Source organism: Stenella coeruleoalba, assembly GCF_951394435.1.
Source record: "Stenella coeruleoalba genome assembly, chromosome: 13".
Lineage (NCBI taxonomy): Eukaryota > Metazoa > Chordata > Mammalia > Artiodactyla > Delphinidae > Stenella > Stenella coeruleoalba.
This window is the reverse complement of record NC_137159.1, coordinates 11,919,222-11,939,899: the sequence shown is the minus strand read 5'-3', so window position 1 is coordinate 11,939,899 and position 20,678 is coordinate 11,919,222. Positions and strand designations below refer to the sequence as shown.

The 20,678-nt window shown below is 50.3% G+C and overlaps 1 protein-coding gene across 2 annotated transcripts in view; it reads right to left on the bottom strand.

Annotated features, from left to right (window-relative positions):
* Positions 1–20,678, bottom strand: part of FBLN7 (fibulin 7) — a 45,316-nt gene that overhangs the window by 19,919 nt on the left and 4,719 nt on the right. The window contains exons 2-3 of one of the 2 annotated variants that reach the window (XM_079941199.1): positions 11,276–11,352; positions 3,319–3,478 (exon numbers count right to left, since the gene is read on the bottom strand). In XM_079941199.1, the coding sequence (XP_079797325.1) occupies positions 3,319–3,478; positions 11,276–11,352 (237 nt within the window). The remainder of the gene's footprint in view (positions 1–3,318; positions 3,479–11,275; positions 11,353–20,678) is intronic. The other variant, XM_079941198.1, reaches the window with a different exon arrangement.

The window sequence follows — 20,678 nt, the reverse complement described above, 5'->3', positions numbered from 1 at the left end:
GCTGGACAGTAGCTGGGGATGAAGCCAGAGAAGCGTCAGGGAGCGACACAGAGCAGTGTCACATGGCACAGAAAAGGAAAGAAAAGGCCACGTAACTGGCTCTTGGCATGAGGTGGGGCCGCTGGAGGGTCTGAGGAGAGGCGGGAAGTGACCGACCTGTACGCGAACAGCATCACTCTGGCTGCAGATTGAGTGCAACGTCCAGTGCGAGAGAGGACAGAGAGGGAGGTAAAGCCAGGGGCAGGATGAAGGTGGCTCAGCCCAGGGTGGGAGCAGGGAGCCAGGAGCGATGGCTTCAACCCTGGCTGTGCTGTGAAGGCAGAAGCAACCGGATTTCCTGAAGGACCACCGTGGGCTGGAGAGAGAGGGGAGACGCTCCCCGTTCTTCCTCCACCTGCAGCAGAGTGCCATGCTTGGTCCACGCTTGTCTAAAAGGAGTGTCCCGAGTTGTGACAGGTTGGGTTTGGATTTAGCTGAGCTGGAAATTCAGAGCCACTTCTAACACGTTTTAAAGTAGGTTCCAAATGTCATTTGTAAAAATATTTTCAGGGTTTTAGACAGATGAAAATGAAGCTATTGCTTCAGCTGTGTAGGTTGTAGTGCGTGCTGGAGAATCGCTCAGCATCTCCCTCGAGGGGAGCATCTGCCCACACGTCACTCTGGGGGCACTGGGCAGCCACCTGTGGCTCTGCCCCAAATCCCACCTGTGTCCCGGGAGAAGGGCAGGAGCTGGCCCATCCCCCGAGGACTCTCAGTGCTCTTCGGTTACTGGGGAACACCTGACCATGCTGTGTCACCTTCCTTTATGAACCTCCAAGTGGGCACCCGTGGTAATGACCTTGTGAGCAGGAAGCCAGGATGAGCCCACAACCCAATGCTTGGGCGCTCCCAGCTCGCTGTCTCAGTCCCTGTAAATACACGACTTTATATTTCTCTCTGAAAAATCTACTACTGCCTTGTGCTGAAAAGGATTCAAAATGCTTTGGGGGAAAGGAGTAGGGTCTCTTTGGGGAAGAGAAATCTTTAAAAACCCTCAAAAAAGAAAACCTACCTGCTGGAGCAACTCACAGGTAAATGGTACCAGACTGGATGGAGTCAGTATCTCCACACAGCTCCATAAATGTCAGTAGACTTAATGAATGGTTACATATTAATTAAAAATCAATTTGCAGGGACTTCCCTGGCAGTCCAGTGGTTAAGACTTCGCCTTCCAATGCAGGGCGTGTGGGTTTGATTCCTGGTCGGGGAGCTAAGATCCCACGTGCCTCGTGGCCAAAAAAACCAAAACATAAAACAGAAGCAATATTGTAACAAATTCAATGAAGACTTTAAAAATGGTCCACATCAAAAAGTCTTAAAAAAAAAGAATAGCAAGGACTTCCCAAATGGGAGCCAAAGGTTTCTGTCGGGTGGAAAGACGTGCCCCTTGGCTGGTTCATTTCATCATGACCGTGTCTTGGTGAGTCTGCAGGGCCACAGGGAAGCTGCCTACACCTTCGCGAAGGAGGATAACATGTAATGAGCTTGGCAGTGAAGGTAGCTATGGTTAAATGACTGGTGATTTGGGAACATGATTGGAAGGAGGGGCCGAGATAAGCCCTAAAGCTGATGGATTGTGATGTTCTTAGGAAAACAGGAGGGAGATACTTAGAACACAAGCCAGAAAGAGGAAGGCCAAGAATTTTCCAGGACTAGAAATTATTCTTTCCGACTGCCTGCAAATGCCCTTCTAAAAAAAAGGAAAAGATAATTTTCCCACTATGTGCAGTTTGATCTGGAGCAAGCTTCTGCCTTCCCCCGTCACCTGTGTGGCATCCCCCTCCCCTGCAGGCAGTCCTGACAGCTGCCAGCCCCATGTCCAACACAAAAGAGACAGAACGCATGACAGCAACTCTTTAAAAAGAGAATTGGCCACTTTGAAAAATCTTGTATGGTTCAGAGGAGAAAGACCTTGAACCTGGTGACAAGAGGATTAGCAATTTAACCATAGCTACCTTTCTGTATATACTCGTGGACAGGGACCTCTAACATGGACAGAGCAGTTGTAGAAATTATCTCCTGCAGGTTCTTCTTGGAAACTCCCAGAAATGGCAGGAGCTCTGATCCCATGAAAACCGAAAGAGTCTGTGTGGGTGAACCTCTAGCAGAAAACAAAATCACCAGAGCTGGGACCCACTACTCCTAACTCACTTCTCTTGGCCTCAGTTTCCCCATCTGCAGGAGAAGGGAAGGATGCCCTGCCTGCCTCTCGGAGTCCGGCTGTGATGAGCCCCACCAAAGGCTGGGGCCTCTCGGCGCCTTGGAAAGTGTGAGGGGTTTGGCCGGCAGGTCTAGTTCTGCACCCCTGGGGCCAAGGAAAACAGCAGGAGTCGACTCAGGGCTGTGGTGACTCTGGATCTGCTATACCACAGTCTCTGAAAAGGTAACTTCACCTCACACCACAAAGAAGGCCCTTGAGAAATGTGTCTTAAGTGAGTAAATGATGTCAGATATTCCATAGGTTCACGACTCAGAACAAACATACAACCTTCCCCCCTGACCTCCATCAATCATCCTGAGGAGAGGCCAGAGGAAATCCAGCCCCCCACCCTCGGGCCTTGACAGCATGGAAGCTTGTCACTGGGACAACCAGGAAAAGGCCCAGTGTCTGTCAGTGTCCTACCCCCCAGGGGAAGGGGTCTGGGGGGCCCCCAGTAACCTCACCAGACAAACGGGACTTGCCCTCAGCAGCCCCTCCATCCCACCCCACCGCACTAACGGGGGACTCATGGAGGAGCGAGGACTTGTTTTCATGCCTGGAAAACGGAAGCCAATGTTGGTTCATAGGCTGTACCCGTGAGTCACACGAGTGCAGGGTGTTGATGGTGGGAAGGCCGTGTGTGTTCGGGAGGGTGTATGGGGGACCTCTCTGTGCTTTGCATTCAGTGTTGCCATGAACTGACAACTGCTCAAAAAAATAGTCTATTAAATTTAAAAAAAAAAAAGGAACTACCTAGGGTCCACCTGCATAGGGACAGGGAAGGGAGAGCAGCTGGTGCTCTGAAAGTGGTTCCTTTCGACAATTCTCTGGAGACGCTGTGCAGACGTGAGGGTTGCTGAGCCTGGAGTGAAAAGGTCTAAGAGGAAATGGGTACCACTCAGATGATGGGGGGAGACGGCTGACAGATGCCGTCTTCACACACTCCTACCGTCCAGCCCCAGACAGAAGGGGAGGCAGGGGAAGGCCCGCGACTCAATCCACTGTGAACCCTGGCCAGGCAAGGGAGATCAGGGCGGGAAGAGGCCCCCGGGGCCCGGGGTGGTGACTTGGGGACCCACCTGGGGGCGTGTCCGGGCCCGCTCTGCTCACAGAGCTCTGCAGCGCCACCAGCCGGCTCTTCATGTGACGGACGCCCTCGGCGAAGCGTGTCTCCTGGCCCTTGAGCAGCTGCTGCAGCTGGCGGATGGCCGAGAGGAGCTGCTGTTTGTTGAGACAGTTCTGGGGAGAGAAAAAAATCACCACCACCAGCAGTATGGGGGCTGGTTCAGTCCCATCCTCCTCCCGTGGGCTTCCAGAAATCACCCGACCCTTGGGCCCAAATACCCTGGAGGGTCACTGAGCACAAGGTAAAAGTGGCCCCAGCAGGCGTCCCGACATCTGTCGGGTTAGGTCACCAAAAGGCGGCCTCAAGTGCACGTTAACGGAGGCCCAGTTCACCCCTCAGCGAAAACAAAAGTCCCGTTTTCAGAGCGCAGGGCAGAAGCGATGAGTCTAAGTGATTGGGTGGTGGAACAGTTACCTGAACGCAAATGTGCCTTGTATCAGAGGTCGTACCCCAAGGAACCCCCAGCACCCCCCCCCCAATTCTTCACTCTAAGTTAATGCTCTGAAATCTGGGCCTCAGGGAACCTTTGCTTTCTTTCTTCCTTGAATTTTTTTTTTCTCCCTTGGGTATTTTTAACAGCAGATGGATAATAAAACATATAAAACAGGCAAAACAGGGATCCCCAATGGTTCTTTTATATATACATTTATTTATTTATTATTTTATTTTTGGCTGCGTTGGGTCTTCGTTGCTGTGCGCGGGCTTTCTCTAGTTGTGGCGAGTGGGGGCTACTCTTCGTTGCGGTGCACAGGCTTCTCATTGCGGTGGCTTCTCTTGTTGTGGAGCACGGGCTCTAGGCACGTGGGCTTCAATAGTTGTGGCACACAGGCTCAGTAGTTGTGGCTCGCGGGCTCTAGAGCGCAAGCTCAGTAGTTGTAGCGCAGGGGCTTAGTTGCTCCCTGGCATATGGGATCTTCCCGGACCAGGGCTCGAACCCGTGTCCCCTGCACTGGCAGGCGGATTCTTAACCATTGCGCCACCAGGGAAGCCCCCCAGTGGTTCTTATACTTTCAGAAATCTAACAGGGCAAATAAGAAAAAACTCAATAGAGTTAAAGAAGCATTCACTAGAAGTCAACACCGAGTTCTGACAATTTTTAAAAACCTTAAAAAATAGAAAAAGGAGGCTTGTGTTTATTCCGATAAAGACTAACTTAAAGCAATACCCAGCATCATGCGTAGGGATAAAAATCTGAAGGTTTCTGATCCTAATCGCCTTTAAGAGCCAGGAAGTGAACAGGAGGAAAGGAGAGATGAATACAGTGGGCAGTTACAGGACCATGGCCGTGGCTCACACGGGCGTCGTGTGTTACCTCAGCATAGCCTGTTCCAACCTGACTCATACGACCTGCACGGAACAAAGGAGAGCAGAATGACGGCTTTCTCTAGGGATAGGCTTGGGGATCGCTTTTCATTTTATTTTTTTATACTTATGTTTTTCTACAACGATTATTAGTTTTATAATTAGAAAAAAATGTCTAAAAGTCAGCAGGCGGCAGGCAGGCATGTGGCCTCTGCAGCCTGGGTGGCTTCCAGCTTCGCCAATGGAGCGCTGCCACCGCGGTGGAAACAGAGCTGCAGCCTCTCTCCCAGGGAGGCTGCCAGGCCGCTGCACCTTGGAGATTTCACCAAACAGATGACTCACTGGCCTGGTTCAATGGATGCTTTTGACAAAGCTGAATCCCCAGTTGCCCCTGGAGCTCGTTAATCCATGGGGGCTCCTTGGCCTCCACCCTAAGCAGGGCCTGACTGCGCCTGGCCCCGAACGCCATTTCTGGGAAGTTCTGTTTGTTTTCCTTCTCCTTCCCTTGTTGTGGCCCTTCCCACACAGGTTCTGGGCACCTGGGTAGTGACCTCCTGCCGTCCCCTACCTGCCCAGCACAGCCATCCACCCAGTCCTGATTGCCCACACCCATCTCCCTTCCCTTTATTTATTTAATTCTTTTTTAAAGATTCCTTTTTTTTTTTTTTGATGTGGACTATTTTTCAAGTCTTTATTGAATTTGTTACAATATTGCTTCTGTTTTATGTTTTGGTTTTTTGGCCACGAGGCATGTGGGGTCTTCCCTCCCTGACCAAGAATTGAACCCGCACCCCCTGCATTGGAAGGTGAGTCTTAACCACTGGACCGCCAGGGAAGTCCCTCCCTTCCCTTAAAAAAAAAAAAAAAAAAAGAGCCGCTTTCAGAGATGGCTTCGTGGCTCATGTGTGATTCACATTTCTGAAGTTCCTCACAGTTTACTAAGCTACTTCCTACTTCTAAAAGGAGTACTGGCTCGCAGCAACCCTGCGTGAAGAAGGCCTGGGACTGTCTCTATTACACAGTCAAGATACAGAGGCTGAGAGTCGGGTGACTTGTCCCAAAGCATGTGGCTCATGAGCGGTAGAGCCAGGCTGGGGGCCTGCTGACTACCGCCCCAGTGCCCCTGCCAAGCAGTCCTTGCCCCAGTGGCTGCCTTATGCCCTAGAGCATTTCACAAACGCCCCTGTGTGGTGAATGGTCTTATTGATTAATCTGCACTAGGGACTGATAACTCTGTGACCCAAGCAAAATATCCCACAGGAGTGGGTTTCTAACTCCCGTCCAGACCTCAGGTCGGGGAGCAAGGGCAGTGGGGACAGGAAGCGGGGAGGGGTGGAGGAGACAATCTCACACACTGAACCAGGCCAGCAGTTGCCTCCAGGGTGTGAGAGCTGGGAGAGGGCTGTTCCAGGGGACAGGGAAGGGCTGAGTTTTGAAGTAGGGGACAAGAGATCAATGCCGAGGCCTCTGCCGGGAACCTGGGGTTGGGGACATGAGGCTCCAGTCAGCACAGAAAGAAGGGCAGCGGGAGTGGAGTGAATGGGGCCTCTGGGCAGTCAAGTGAGTCGAACCCCAGAGCTCCTGGGTCTGGGCAAACTGTCTTCTGCGTGTGGTGGCACTGCCCCCGAGCCCCCCTTAGCCCTGTACCGTGGATAGCAGGCACCAGTGGCTTTTCCTCAAGGTGCTCGTTACAGGTGAGATGTGCTCATCTCTCCAATCACAGTGGAAAAACCTTCCAGACGAAGCACACAAAGGCCACATGCAGGCGGGAAAGGAGGGGGAAGGGGGGTGGGCGGACTTGCTGAGGGAAAGTCAGGAGATCTCCGGCCTTGCCTCTGACCTCACTGGAGTGATTCTAACCGAACAAAGTGTTAGAAAATCCTTGTGAGCCCAGAAAAAACCCCATGCATATATGGTCAATTAATTTATGACCAAGGAGCCAAGAATATACAGTGGCAAAAGGACAGTCTCTTCAGTAAATGGTGCTGGGAAAAAGTGGACAGTAACGGGCAAAAGAATGAAACTAGACCTCTCTCTTAACATCATACAAAAATCCACTCAAATTAGATGGAAGACTTGAACATAAGACCTGAAACCATAAAACTCCTAGAAGAAAACATAGGCAGTAAGTTCCTTGGCACTGGTCATGGCAATGATTTTTTGGATTTGATACCAAGAGCAAAGGCAACAGAAGAGAAAATAAACAAGTGAAACTAAATCAAACTGAAAAGCTTCTACATAGCGAAGGAAACCATCAGCAAAATGAAAAGGCAACCTACAGAATGGGAGAAAATATTTGCAAGTCATCTGCAAAATATCTGATAAGGGGTTAATATCTAAAAGTATACAAAGAACTCATACAACTCGATAACAAAAAATAAGAAACAAACAAACAAACAAAAATCTGATTTAAAAATGGGCAGGGGCTTCCCTGGTGGTGCAGTGGTTGAGAATCTGCCTGCTAATGCAGGGGACACGGGTTCGAGCCCTGGTCTGGGAGGATCCCACATGCCATGGAGCAAGTAGGCCCGTGAGCCACAGCTACTGAGCCTGCGCGTCTGGAGCCTGTACTCCGCAACAAGAGAGGCCGCAACGGTGAGAGGCCCGCGCACCTGCAATGAAGAGTGGTCCCCGCTTGCCACAACTAGAGAAAGCCCTCACAGAGAAACGAAGACCCAACATAGCAAAAATAAATAAATTAATTAATAAACTCCTACCCCCAACAACAACAACAACAAAAAGAGTACATGTGAATTCGAGTTTACTTATGAGGAGGTTCTATTAAAAATTAAAAAAAAAAAAAATGGGCAGAAGGGCTTCCCTGGTGGTGCAGTGGTTGAGAGTCCGCCTGCCGATGCAGGGGACGTGGGTTCGTGCCCCGGTCCGGGAAGATCCCACGTGCCTCGGAGCGGCTGGGCCTGTGAGCCATGGCCGCTGAGCCTGCGCGTCCGGAGCCTGTGCTCCACAACGGGAGAGGCCACAGCAGTGAGAGGCCCGCGTACGGCAAAAAAAAAAAGAAAAAAAATTGGCAGAGGATCTGAATAGACATTTTTCGAAAGAAGATATTCCAAAGATGGCCAACAGGTACATGAAAAGATGCTCAACATCACTAATCATCAGAGAAATGCAAATCAAAACAACAATAGGTATCATCTCACACCTCTTAGAATGGCTATTATAGAAAAGACAAGAAATAACAAGTGTTGGTGAAGATGTGGAGAAAAGGGAACCCTCGTGCACTGTTGGTAGGAATGTAAATTGGTGCAGACACTATGGAAAACGGATTGGAGTTTACTCAAAAAATTAAAAATAGAACTACCATATGGTCTAGCAATTCCAAAGGAAACAAAATCATATCTCGAAAAGATATATGCACCCCCATGCTCACTGCAGCGTTATTTTCAATAGCTAAGACATGGAAACCACCTAAACGTCTACTGATGGATGAATGCAAAAAGAAAATGTAGGAAAAGCCATAAAAAAGAATTAAATCCTGCCATGTGTGACAACAGGATGGACCTTGAGGACATCATGCTGAGTGAAATAAGTCAGACAGAGAAAGGTGAGCACTGTATGATCTCAGTTATATATGGAATCTGAAAAAAACCCCAACACATAGATACAGAGAACAGATTGGTGGTTGCCAGAGGCAGGGGGTCGGGGGGTTAGAGAAGTGAGTGAAGGGGGTCAAAAGGTCAAAACTTTTGGTTAGGGGCTTCCCTGGTGGTGCAGTGGTTAAGAATCCACCAATGCAGGGGACATGGGTTCAAGCCCTGGTCCAGGAAGATCCCACATGCCACGGAGCAACTAAGCCCTTGTGCCACAACTACTGAGCCTGCGCTCTACAGCCAGCGAGCCACAACTACTGAGCCCGCGTGCCACAACTACTGAGCCTGCGCTCTACAGCCAGTGAGCCACAACTACTGAGCCTGCGCTCTACAGCCAGCGAGCCACAACTACTGAGCCTGCGCTCTACAGCCAGCGAGCCACAACTACTGAGCCTGCGTGCCACAACTACTGAAGCCCATGCTCCTAGAGTCCATGCTCCACGACAAAGAGAAGCCACCACAACGAGAAGCCCACGCACCACAATGAAGAGTAGCTCCCACTCGCCACAACTAGAGAAAGCCCATGCACAGCAATGAAGACCCAACACAGCCAAAAATAAATAAATTAAATTAATAAATTTATAAAAAAAAAACTTTTGGTTTTAGGTTAAATAAGTCTGGGCATGTAATGTACAGCATGGTGACTATAGTTAACAACAATATATTGCATATGTAAGAGTTGCTAAGAGAGTAGATTTTTTTTTTTTTTTTTTGTGGTACGCGGGCCTCTCACTGCTGTGGCCTCTCCTGTTGCGGAGCACAGGCTCCGGACGCGCAGGCTCAGCGGCCATGGCTCACGGGCCCAGCCGCTCCGCGGCATGTGGGATCTTCCCGGACCGGGGCACGAACCGGTGTCCCCTGCATCGGCAGGCAGACTCTCAACCACTGCGCCACCAGGGAAGCCCAAGAGAGTAGATTTTAAAAGTTCTCATCACGAGAAAAAAATTGCAACTGTGTGAGTTGATGGATGTTAACTAGACTTACTGTGGTGATCGTTTCACCATATATACATAGAGCAAATCACTATGTTGTATACCTTGGACTAATACAAGGCTATTACACATTTATATTATATTATACAATTATATCTCAATAAAACTCAGTGGGGGGGAGACATAAAGTTTGCAAGAAAAAAAAAAAAGGAAGATCCTTGTCTTCCTGGCAAGCCAGCATGGCGGGGCAGAGCCAGGGTGCCAGGGCAGTGAAAAGAATGACTGCCTCTCGACATGAGATTTGATGGGTCTGTGCAGCAGCTGCTACTAACAGGGCAGCCCCTTGATCCCAAACTGCTGGAAATGGAGTCCCCAGGAGCCACTCTCAGAATCCATCACCTGCAGTGGACCTCAGCTTATGCCTCAGAGGCATAACTGAGTTTATCTGCAGAGATGGATGACAGGCTAGAAAGCTTCGCACCAAGTCAAATGCTCAAGAGGTCTTGCACCTTGGGGACATTAGGGGGCATCATGGAGACAAATCACGTCATAGGAGGGGGACTGAGAACCCAAGTGTTTGCCCTTTTCAAACTGAGAAAGCTTTATCGTTTTGCTTGATCATAAAAATAAAGCATGCTTCCTGCAAAACCATTCCAAACGCAGAAAAACACATCAGAACAAAGGACAAGTCCCATGACCAAAGACAACCACTGTTCATTTTTTGTGAGGTTTTAACACATGCACATGCACATGCACACACACACACAGGCATCAGCTTGCAGGTGCTGGACCAAGGGACGCAGGTCCTACATTAACTCTTTACTCTCCACTCTGGGTTGTGGCATCATTTCCATGTCAGTGAGCAGAGCAAAAGTTGGACCCTGAGCCTCAATTTCACTTCTGTTCCTCTGTGTTCTTTTCTGTCCAAGAAGGGGGTCTCCTTGCCCCCCTCCATTCGTCTGCCCACTTCTCCTCCCACACCCACCATCTGCTCTGGGCCAAGAGAAGCCACACATGGGAACGGATCATTTCCTTCTTTATAAACATAGCTCGTCAATGAGGTCGGCCTGAGGGGGCTTTGAGGGGCTGCCAGGGTCTCAGAGGCTGGGGGACAGGAAACAGCCTGGACCCTCAGGTGTCACCCATCTGAATTTCAGCCTGGCCCTGCCACAGTGAAAGCTGGATTCCCATCTCAGGGTCCCAGACCCCAACTGTAAAAAGCAACTGTCCACTTGGGCAGGAAGGCTCACAAAGGCTGTGACTGGGCAAAGGTCAAATCCATGCAGGGGGGTTGGGGGGGGAGGTGGGGGGAAGGGCTGGGAAGAGGAAGTCTCCATACCAGGGGGAAGGAAGGCGTATCTCAGAGGAAGCTGCCAAACCAGGGCCCCCACCTGCCAAGGTCTCTTCCAGGACTCTTTTTAAAATTAATGAATTAATTTATTTTTGGCTGCATCGGGTCTTCGTTGCTGCGCACGGGCTTTCTGTAGTTGCGGTGAGCAGGGGCTACTCTTCATTGCAGTGCGCGGGCTTCTCGTTGCGGTGGCTTCTCTTGTTGTGGAGCATGGGCTCCACAAGCCCATAGGCGTGTGGGCTTCAGTAGTTGTGGCACATGGGCTTCAGCAGTTGTGGCACACGGGCTCAGTAGTTGTGGCACGCGGGCTCAGTAGTTGTGGCACGCAGGCTCAGTAGTTGTGGCTCACGGGCTCTAGAGTGCAGGCTCAGTAATTGTGGCACACGGGCTTAGTTGCTCCGCGGCACTTGGGATCCTCCCGGACCAGGGCTCGAACCTGTGTCCCCTGCATTCGCAGGCAGATTCTTAACCACTGTGCCCCCATGGAAGTCCCTTCCAGGACTCTCATTTTTAATATTTTTCTCAAAGAAGAAACCCTCAAATGGTCTAAGTTTGCATCCTTTCAATACCTGGCTCCAAACCTGGCTACGCCATTGACAATAAACAATGAAAATTCGTTTCCATTTCTTAGAGTTAATAACGTATTTGTAATGGAATCAAGAAAAGACATGCAGTAAAACTCTTCCATTCTTGAGTAGGAAAAAGATCAAGATTTACCGCTTCTGGTATCAAACTCTGCCGCAGAGGGCTGGTCACTTCCCTGAACTCAACACCAAGGGCAGTGTTTGCAGAGGCGAGCAGAAGCAGAGACAGAAGTAGCAACAGCAGTCACCCCAGCCAGCTCTTCCTGAGCTGGGATGAGGTCAGGCTCCTGGGAGCAAGGAGGTCACAGAACTACCCTCCAGCCACCCCACCGCTCCTCCAGGGCAAGTCTTGTCCATCTTCTCTCCAACCCACCCTCTCACATGGATCTAATGGAGACGCCTCAGGGCTGACAACGGCCCTCTTCCTGGGAGGCTGACCAGGTCCCGAGACCCCACCTGCTGGCCCAGGGGTAGACACAGACAAAGATGCTGTGTGTCCCCCAGCTCACCCCATGCCCGTGCCAGAACCCGGTAGGCGGACCTTCCCACCCCAGCCAGGCTTCCTTGCCATCTGGGCTCAGTTTACAAGTGAAGCCCAGCTCTCAAAGCCCTGAAGGGCCCAGGCATGGGGGGGCACAAGGATGGGGGTTCCTGGAGGCTCCATTCTCACGTGACCTGGCTCGACGGTCATCCTGACAGCGACAGTCTCGGCACAGTGGCTATTTCTGAGAGCCACCTCGAGGATAATAGAGCCCCAGACCCCTCCAGGCAGCCACGGATGACCCCTTGGACCTCGGAAGGGCCCTCTCACGCTGGTTTCTTCTAAGCCACAGCTATGTGTCATGTCAGCATGTTGTTAATGGGAACACAGATGTTTTGATGCCTTTAGATCTATGAAAGGACGGAGCACACTTGCCAAGTGTGTGCCTGCTAGCCAAGGCTCGAGGCTCTTTGCATCTGAGTCATGTAGAATTTGCACAGGATTTTTTTTCTCCGAAAGTTTTTTTGTTTTGTTCTGTTTTGTTTTTTTAATTTTAGGCCAAATCAGAAGCGGGTTAGAACTCCTCAACTTCTCTCATTCCAGTGACCTTGACCCAGCACCCACACAGAAGAGTAAAGGAAGGACACTTCTGGGGGAAGTGAGGGAATTTTACTTGGGGAGGTGCCCAAGGCCCTTGTTTTAGGGTTCTCCAGAGAAACAGAACCAAGAAGAACCAATTATATCTGTACACACCCTGTAGAGAGAGAGAGAGAAGGAGAGAGATTTATTTTAAGGAATTGGCTCATGCAAAGTGTGGGCTGGAGACCCAGGGAAGAGTTGGTATTGTAGTTCCAAAGGCCGTCTGGAGGCATAAAGCCCTCCTTCTCTGGGGACCTCAGTCTTTGGGATGAAGCCCACCCACATTATGGATAGCAGCCTGCTTTACTCAAAGTCTACCATTTAATGCTAATCAAGTCTAAAAAAATACCTTCACAGAGACTTCCCTGACAGTCCAGTGGTTAAGACTCCATGCTTCTACTGCAGGGGCCGCAGGTTCAATCCCTGGTCAGGGAACTAAGATCCTGCATGCCGCACCGTGTGGCCAAAAAAAAAAAAAACCTTCACAGCAACATCGAGACTGGTGTTTCACTAAATATCTGGTCTAGCCAAGTGGACAAATAAAATTAGCTGTCACAACCCTCCAGCAGAGTCTCCCTTTGTGTACTCAGGGCATTTTGGTTTCTTACGATGCCGGCTGCCCAAAATTCTATATTTTCGCCCCAACTCAATTCTTGTCTACTTTTTGAAACGGCCACGGGAACAATGACAACAGTGGAAGCCAAGAGGCAGCACTGCCACCACACTGCACACAAGCGAACTCGTTAGATGCTCACGACAGCCCCGGGATATGGGCACCATTATTACACCCACTTTACAGGCAAGGAAGCCAAGTAGTCACTTGGCCACGGTGACGCATCCAGTATTGAAATCCCAGCAGGCCTCCTCCAGACCCTGATGTGAAACTTCAGAGAGGGGTCCATGGAGACCCCCCAGGAGCCCTCCTCTGTCCATCTCCCGACTCCTCTCCTTTTCTAGCACCCCCTTGACAGGCAGCTCTGGTCACCTCTCTCCTGGCCCCTTTGCATGCCTGAGGGCGGAGAACAAGTTACAGACAACTTGGAATCCTCATCACTGAGGACAGGACCTGAGTACACACGAGATGCTCATTTGAGCGAACCAACAAAACAGATGAATGAGGAGCGAAGGAAGATGTAAGTGTGAGCCCAGGGCAGTCTTCCTCATCTTACTCCCCAAATCCACCATATTCTTTCACCTGCTTGCTGCCCAGCCAAGCTTCCCGTGGCCACATTCACCTGCAGACTTGGTTGTGCCTTTAACACTATCACTTTACGTCCAGCAAATATCTCCCCTAACGCCCAGCCCAGTGGGGAGCTCCGTGCACACACACACATTCACACACACACATACACAATACACATATACACACACATACCACATACACACAATACACATACACATACCACATACAAACATACACACACACATATAAAACCAGCCACAGTCCCCTGTGGAGCCCCCTGGTACTGGGCCTTCCCCTTGCCTCTCTCCATAACTTGAGGACCTCCTGGCTGCAGAAATGGGGCATGTTTTGCTTACTTCCTTTTGGGACTTGACCCAATATGAGTAGAGAAGGAGAGAGGAAGTTGAGAAAATAAAGAGGAAAAGAAGAGGAAAAAGAAACTTAGTATATCGCATCTTCTCCTCACTTACTCATTTTTTGTTTGATTTTTCTTCTCTTTTATATTACATTTTTTATTGCGGTATAATTGACATACAACATTCTGTTAGTTTCACATGTACAACAGAATGAGTCCATAATTCATTCATTTATTCATTATTCCACAAATATTCACTAAGCATCCTACTTCGTGCCAGGTACTGACGTAAGAAACGGAGCCATCATTATCTCATTTAGTCCTCCTTGCAGCCCCCTAGGCAGGCATGGTTATCCCCATTTCACAGCTAGAGAAACTGAGGCTCAGGGCATCTGGTTGGTCAATGGCAAGGCTACCTTTCCACTCACACTGTGCCCAGTCCACCCACTGGGAAGGTACATTCTTCTTCTCTCTTCAGCCCGAGGGAACCAGGACGAGGGGCTCAGAGGCCCCAGTTTGCTAGCCGACCCTCTCAGTCCCCCCACTGTCCCCCCCAACACACGCATGGACCCTTCAGGGAATGTCAGCCCACACGTGTGCACATTCACACATGATCCAAGATTTCTGCGACTTGTGAAAGTGGACATCTGGATCTGACCGGGTCTCCTGGGGCTGACGCCAAGGAGGCGGAGGGCGCTGGGGGGCCCGGTCCTGGCGGGCAGCGTGGGCAGAATGAAGGGGACTGATGAGGTGAGTGCGGTAGGCATGGCCATGCATGAGAGGTGGAGCCTTGGAGTCCTTACTCTTAAAGTAACTCACCTGGATGGTGAGTTACTTTAAGAGTACACACGTGTACACACGTGGTACACTTTCAGATCTTCCTACCTTCGCTAGCGAAAAATCCCAAGCGTTTCTCCGTGAGCAGGCAACGGTGCGACAGAAACTACCCTGTCCTGCACCTACACCTGCGTGCCACCTGCTCTCCCTGCATCCTCCCGGGCCCTCCTGCAATCGAAGCTTCCCAAAAGACAGAGGTCAGAACTCCAACACAGGACTCACTGGGCTAAAATCAGGGTAAGGGTCTCAGGTTTCTGGGATAAGAACATAGATATCTTTGGGCGGAGGGCATTATTCTGCTTACAGAGCCGTATGTGATCAAGCCCTGCCACCTCCAACTGTGTCCAGATCAGGCACCTTCTGTGTCCCAAGATTCAGACCTCCTCTGTGTTTCTCCACACACCTCAGCAAGATTACTTCTACCTCAGGGCCTTTGCACTGGCTGTTTCCTCTGCCCAGATTCTGCCCCTGGTCCTTGCAAGCCAGGCTCTTGTCTTTCCATTTTCATGTAGAAGCCCCCTTCTCAAAGAGCCCTCACCTGCCTACTGAGTACTAAGCAGTCTCCTGGCCACCCTCCAACACAACACCCCACTTCCACGCTCTGCCTCCAGATACGTTCAGGTTTGTCTTGTTTTTCTCTGCCTGCCTGGTGAGCCACGTGACAACAGGGTCTGTGTCCACCTCATCGTTCTCTACCCTAACACGTACTGAGCCCTTATCTTGGACCTGTTCTCTGAATGTCACTCATTTTCTCCTTCCTACAACCCCATGAGACAGGCATCTCAGAGGAGGAGACTGACTCACAGAGGCAGGAACTTGCCCCGGGTCACTCAGCCGGGAAGCGTCAGAGCCAGAACACAGACCAGGCACTCAGGGTCTTCTCCACTTGCTACGCTGCCTCGGGCCCTGCTGCCCCGCCAGACCCAGAGAATCACCTGGCAGGAAAGGCTCTCAGAACATAGTTGTAGAATCTAACCTTGGTAGTTAGATTCCTTCTGGGAAGGTAAAATCTTTAATTATGCCATCAGAGAAGGCGCTGGGAGGTAATACTGACAAGTTTGAATGTTTTTCACACCACAGTGTAAATGACTGATGGTGTCTGATGCTTCCCTGGAAGAAGCTTTTCTTTTTGTCTTTTTTTGCCTACAGACACCCCCGGCGCTTTCCCTTTCTTCAGGTCAGCCAAGAATCCTCTGATTCTCTCCGCTCCCTGGGCCACGCACCCAGTTACCGATCACACTCTGCCCCCAACCCCTCCCGCAGAGACGGGAAGCCCAGCCTCGGGGAGCAGAGGGAAGGGCATCTCCTGAGCTGGCAGCGCGCCACTTCTGTTGAGGGTCTAGAGGTAACCTGATCCCCGGCATAAAGAGACATGTCTGAGTCAGGAGCCAACCAGGTGACAACGGCGAGGTCAGGGGGCAGCCTAGGGTCTCCTGAGTCCCTGGAGTTGCCATCCCACCCCCACACCTCCAGTCTTTGATGTGAATGATGTCACGTCTCAGTCTTACTTGGAAACGCAGCCCCAAGGTGAGCTCCCTGGGCTTTGCTTCCCATTTAAGCTGCTTCCCTCTGCAGAGTCTGGCGCCCAGAGGGACACGTGTTTTCCCGCATACAGGGAAAATCAATGGTTACTTCCTCGAGATAGAGGTTTACTTACTGAAATGGGTAGGTTTGGGTCCTGTCAAATGGTAGGTGCCTATTGTTTTCTTAAATGAAGATGTCTGTGACATCCTTATTTTAGGTTCCAGGCAACTCCAGAGAAGCAGGGAAGACTCAGGTAGAGGGTCTGAGAGGACATAGAAAGTTCTGCCCACTCAGGGAGTCTGCCCCGTTGTCCCCAGGGCCCCAGGGCTGCACAAGCCTTGGGAAAGTTGGTAGAAGCATGGCAGCCCACCATTGCCCCTATAGATCAGGGGCACCGTCAGGCCTCTGTCAACAGTCAGGGGATGGACACTCCTCCTGGAGCAGCTGGCTGGGAGGCAGGTGGAGGTGGGCACATGGAGGGAGGGGCCGGTGCCCAGATGGTGGGGTGAGCAGCTCCACAGGCATCTGGCTTGGTCTGCCTGGAATCAAGTCCAGTGTCAAACAGAATCCTCCAGGGGGAGCAGGCCTGGGAGGGCATCAGTTCCTGCCTGAAAGACTCCAGGCCAACCCGAGAACCCAGGGCACTGCCTCCTTCCCCAGCTGTTCACATCCAGTCCACACCCTCAGCACTCGTTGCCCAACGCCCCCGGGGGCCAGAAACTGCCCCACGGAGCAAAGGGGTCTCCACTCTTCTCTGTAATCAGGGCCGTCCTCGACAGGACTTGGAAAGAGTCCCCCTCCTGAAGTTGCCAGGGAAAGGTGGAGGCTGCTGGAGAAAGTGGAAGACGCCAGGACAGCCTCCCGGTCACCCATCCTCACCCTGACCCCACCCGTTCATCTGAACACTGTCTCTGGGGGCAGTAAAGCCCTGGATCACTACTGATGAAGGTTTGCAGAATGGCAATCTCTTCCTCCCCACACCCACGCCATCTGCACGGAGGCTCTGCCAGTCTTCCCATCCAGAGGGAGGTCTGTTTTCCCATCTCCGGATATGGGCGGGTCTTGTGACTTGCTTTGGCCAACAGAATGCACTGGAAGCGATATACCAGTTCCAAGGCTGGCTCTGGATTAACCACATTGTCTAGTTTCTGTATGTGATGTTTTGACATCTGGGGCCACGCTGACTTGGCACAGACTGCCCCTCTGTGGCAGGGCCAGCAAATTCCTAGAGACAGCAAACAACACAACACCCTCCCTGCCCATGCCCAGCACACCTTTGGTAGCAAACCAACTGAACCAGAGCCCATCCGCCTGCTTATCTGGCTCTGAAGCTTGTGAGACACTAACACCCGCCCAGTCCCCACCAACAAACCTGGGGTTCGGCATCAGACGACTAGGGGCAGCCCTATACCACCATCCTGCTACAATTATCCCAACTAGCCAATCTTAACCCGGTTAGTCTCCTTAACCTGTCTCACCCATTTCTTCCCTCAAAACCCCCAGTAAAGGCTTTCCAGAAGTTTCCCTCCCTCTCTTTCTGCCTGCTGTTCTCTCTGTAGCCCAACTTGGTATGACATTCTCCCTCCTCGATAGTGGGCGTAACGCACTATCTTTTCCGGCAGTGTCTCCTGATCTGTTGGCCTCACCACACTTGGAGGACGCCAACATCCCAGCTTCACTTTAGAACAGCGTCTCAAGAAGTCTTGGGCATTCTGCTCGTCCTGGCCCTTGACCACTTTCTACCATGTGAAAAACCCAGCTAGCCTGCTGGAGGATGAGAGGCTGCATGGAGCAGAGCCACCCTGGACCAACCAGCCGCAGCGAACCTGGCAGCCGTCCACAGGTGAAGAGGAGCCCAGACCCGAAAAGCGGAGCCTGGAGCCATTGAGCAGAACAGTCGAGCGGAGCCCAGCTCAGACTGCCACCCTGATCAGCCAACTCCAGATCTAGCGCGGCCCTTTCAAAACCAAATGCACGGTCCTTGTCTGTTTTGTTCCCGGCCTGGGCCACGGCAGTCAGCAAATATTTGTTTGATGAAATGCCCCATTTTCAAAATGGGTGATTCCCACGTCCCCGTAGCTTCCGCTCACCCCCATGTATTCTTATAATACAGGCGCCGGTGTATAAAACCCCGCTGCAGGGTAGCAAATACTCGTGGTGCTGCGAGCACGGCAGATACCTTTAATCGAGCATGGTATCCTTTCGTGCTGAGTTCTCAAGTAAACAGCAATCCTTCTCAACCTGGAGTCCAGCCACTCCATCGAAACTGGCAGTAGAATTGACATCGATAAGCTGACGATACTACACCGGCAAGGAACATACTTGGGTTTTCATATTTCCACCCTTCTTCATCTCATTTGTTCTCAGACCAGGGAATAGGTCTCAAACCCTCCCCACCTCCTTCCCTCCCGACTCAGTCAGTGGGGGGACACTGGATGGGGGCATTCCCACCCCCCCCCCCCCCCCCCCCCCCCCCCCCCCCGCTCCTTCCTCTGGCTTTGTTCCCAGTATGAGGATTCAGCTGCCACTTCCTCAGGCACATCAGGCTCCCCATCTCCAGCGTGGGGATAATGGTGCTACCGTTGCCTGCTTTAAAGTTTCAGGGTAGAAAAATGGTGACATCTACAATAGGAAAGTGATCCGGGAAGGGCTAAGGATCGCAGATTAAAACATCATTTTTCCTGAGAACGTGTTCAAAAAAACAAGGGAATAAGCCAAGAAAGAGGAAGACATATGATCTAGAAAACATAAACTCCAGCGCAGGCCAAAGTCCCTGGGTAGCCACAGGGCCATGAGCCCAGAGAAGGTCAGCATGACTGGGATCCAGGGGGAAAGCAGCCCGACAGAATATGGACTAGGAAAGAGATTATTGGAAACAACTGTGCTTATGTAGAGGACGAACCGGGCAAAAGTGAAAAATCTTGAGGAAAACCAAAAAGTTACACAAGAAAGGAAATTAATCATAGTAGACTATTTGGCTTTGCAGCGAACAATGGAACAAAGTACTCATCTGTCATTACAGGAGATCAATTGTTGAGAAATGGGGAGTAATTTCCAGGGCATTTAAAATCAGTTACCTCAAGAGACAGTGAGGACTGTGGAACAATTTCTTGAAAGCCACAAGCTACCAAAAGTCACCCAAAGGAAAAAGGCTACCCTAAGTAGTTCTGTATCTGTCAGAGAAATTGAATTCATAGTTAAAAACCTTCCAGAAAAGAAATCTCCAAGCCCACAGGGTTTCACTGGTCAATTCTACCAAACATTATAAGAGGAACTGACACCACCTCTGCACAGTTTCATCCAGAAAACAGAAGAGAAGGGGACAGCTCACAACTCATTTTAGGAAGCCAGTATTACCCCGGTAACAAAACCAGGTAAAGACAGTAGAAGAAATCCATAAATGAGGGATAGCAAACTGTGTAGAAAGAGGGCCAGAGATGAATGAATACTCCATCAAACTACGGCTAGAAGAGAACCTTAGCCTGACAAATGGCATCTGCAAAAACCCACAACCTAGCATCCCACTTAATATTAAAAAACGGAATGCATTCTTCGCAAGTTCTAGAACAAGGCAAGAACGTCCACTCTCTCACGCAACACAGTACTGGAAGTTTTAATAAGTGTAATAAGGCTAAATAAATAAATAAATGGCGCATGGATTAGAAAGGAAGAAATAAAATTGCCCCTATTCACAGATAACATGATTGTTTATGTAAAAAACATCTGAGGGAATCTACAAAAAAAAAAAAGCCCTATAACTAATAAGTGTGTTCCACAAAGTCACAGGACACCATGTCAACACAGAAAAGCCCACTGAATTTCCATACACAAGGAATATAGCATTGGAAATGAAAAAATTTAGAACCTAATACCACTTAAAATAGCTCCAAAAATGAAATACTTAGATATAAATCTAACAAAACATGTTTCTGTTGGTAACGAAAAAATGCTGATGAGGGAAATCAAGGAAGATCTAAATAAATGGAAAGACATATTGTTTTCACAGATTGGAAGACTCAATATTGTTAAGATGCCAATTCACCCCTAATTGATCAGTAGGTTTAATGCAGTTCCAATCAAAATTCCAGTGGAATTCTGTGGATAGGGACAAGCCGATTCTAAAATTTTAATGGAAATACAAGCTATAATAACCGAAACAATTTTGAAAAAGAATAATAAAGTCTTAAGATCTATCCAATTTTAAGTCTTATATAAAATTACAGTAACGGGACTTCCCTGGTGGTGCAGTGGTTAAGAATCCGCCTGCCAATGCAGGGGACACGGGTTCGATCCCTGGTCTGGGAAGATCCCACATGCCTCTGGAGCAACTAAGCCCGTGCGCCACAACTGCTGATTCTGTGCTCTAGAGCCTGCAAACCACAACTACTGAGCCCACGTGCTACAACTACTGAAGCCCGTGCGCCTAGAGCTCGTGCTCTGCAACGAAAGGCCACTGCAATGAGAAGCCCGTGCATGGCAACGAAGAGTAGACGCCTGCTCGCCACAACTAGAGAAAG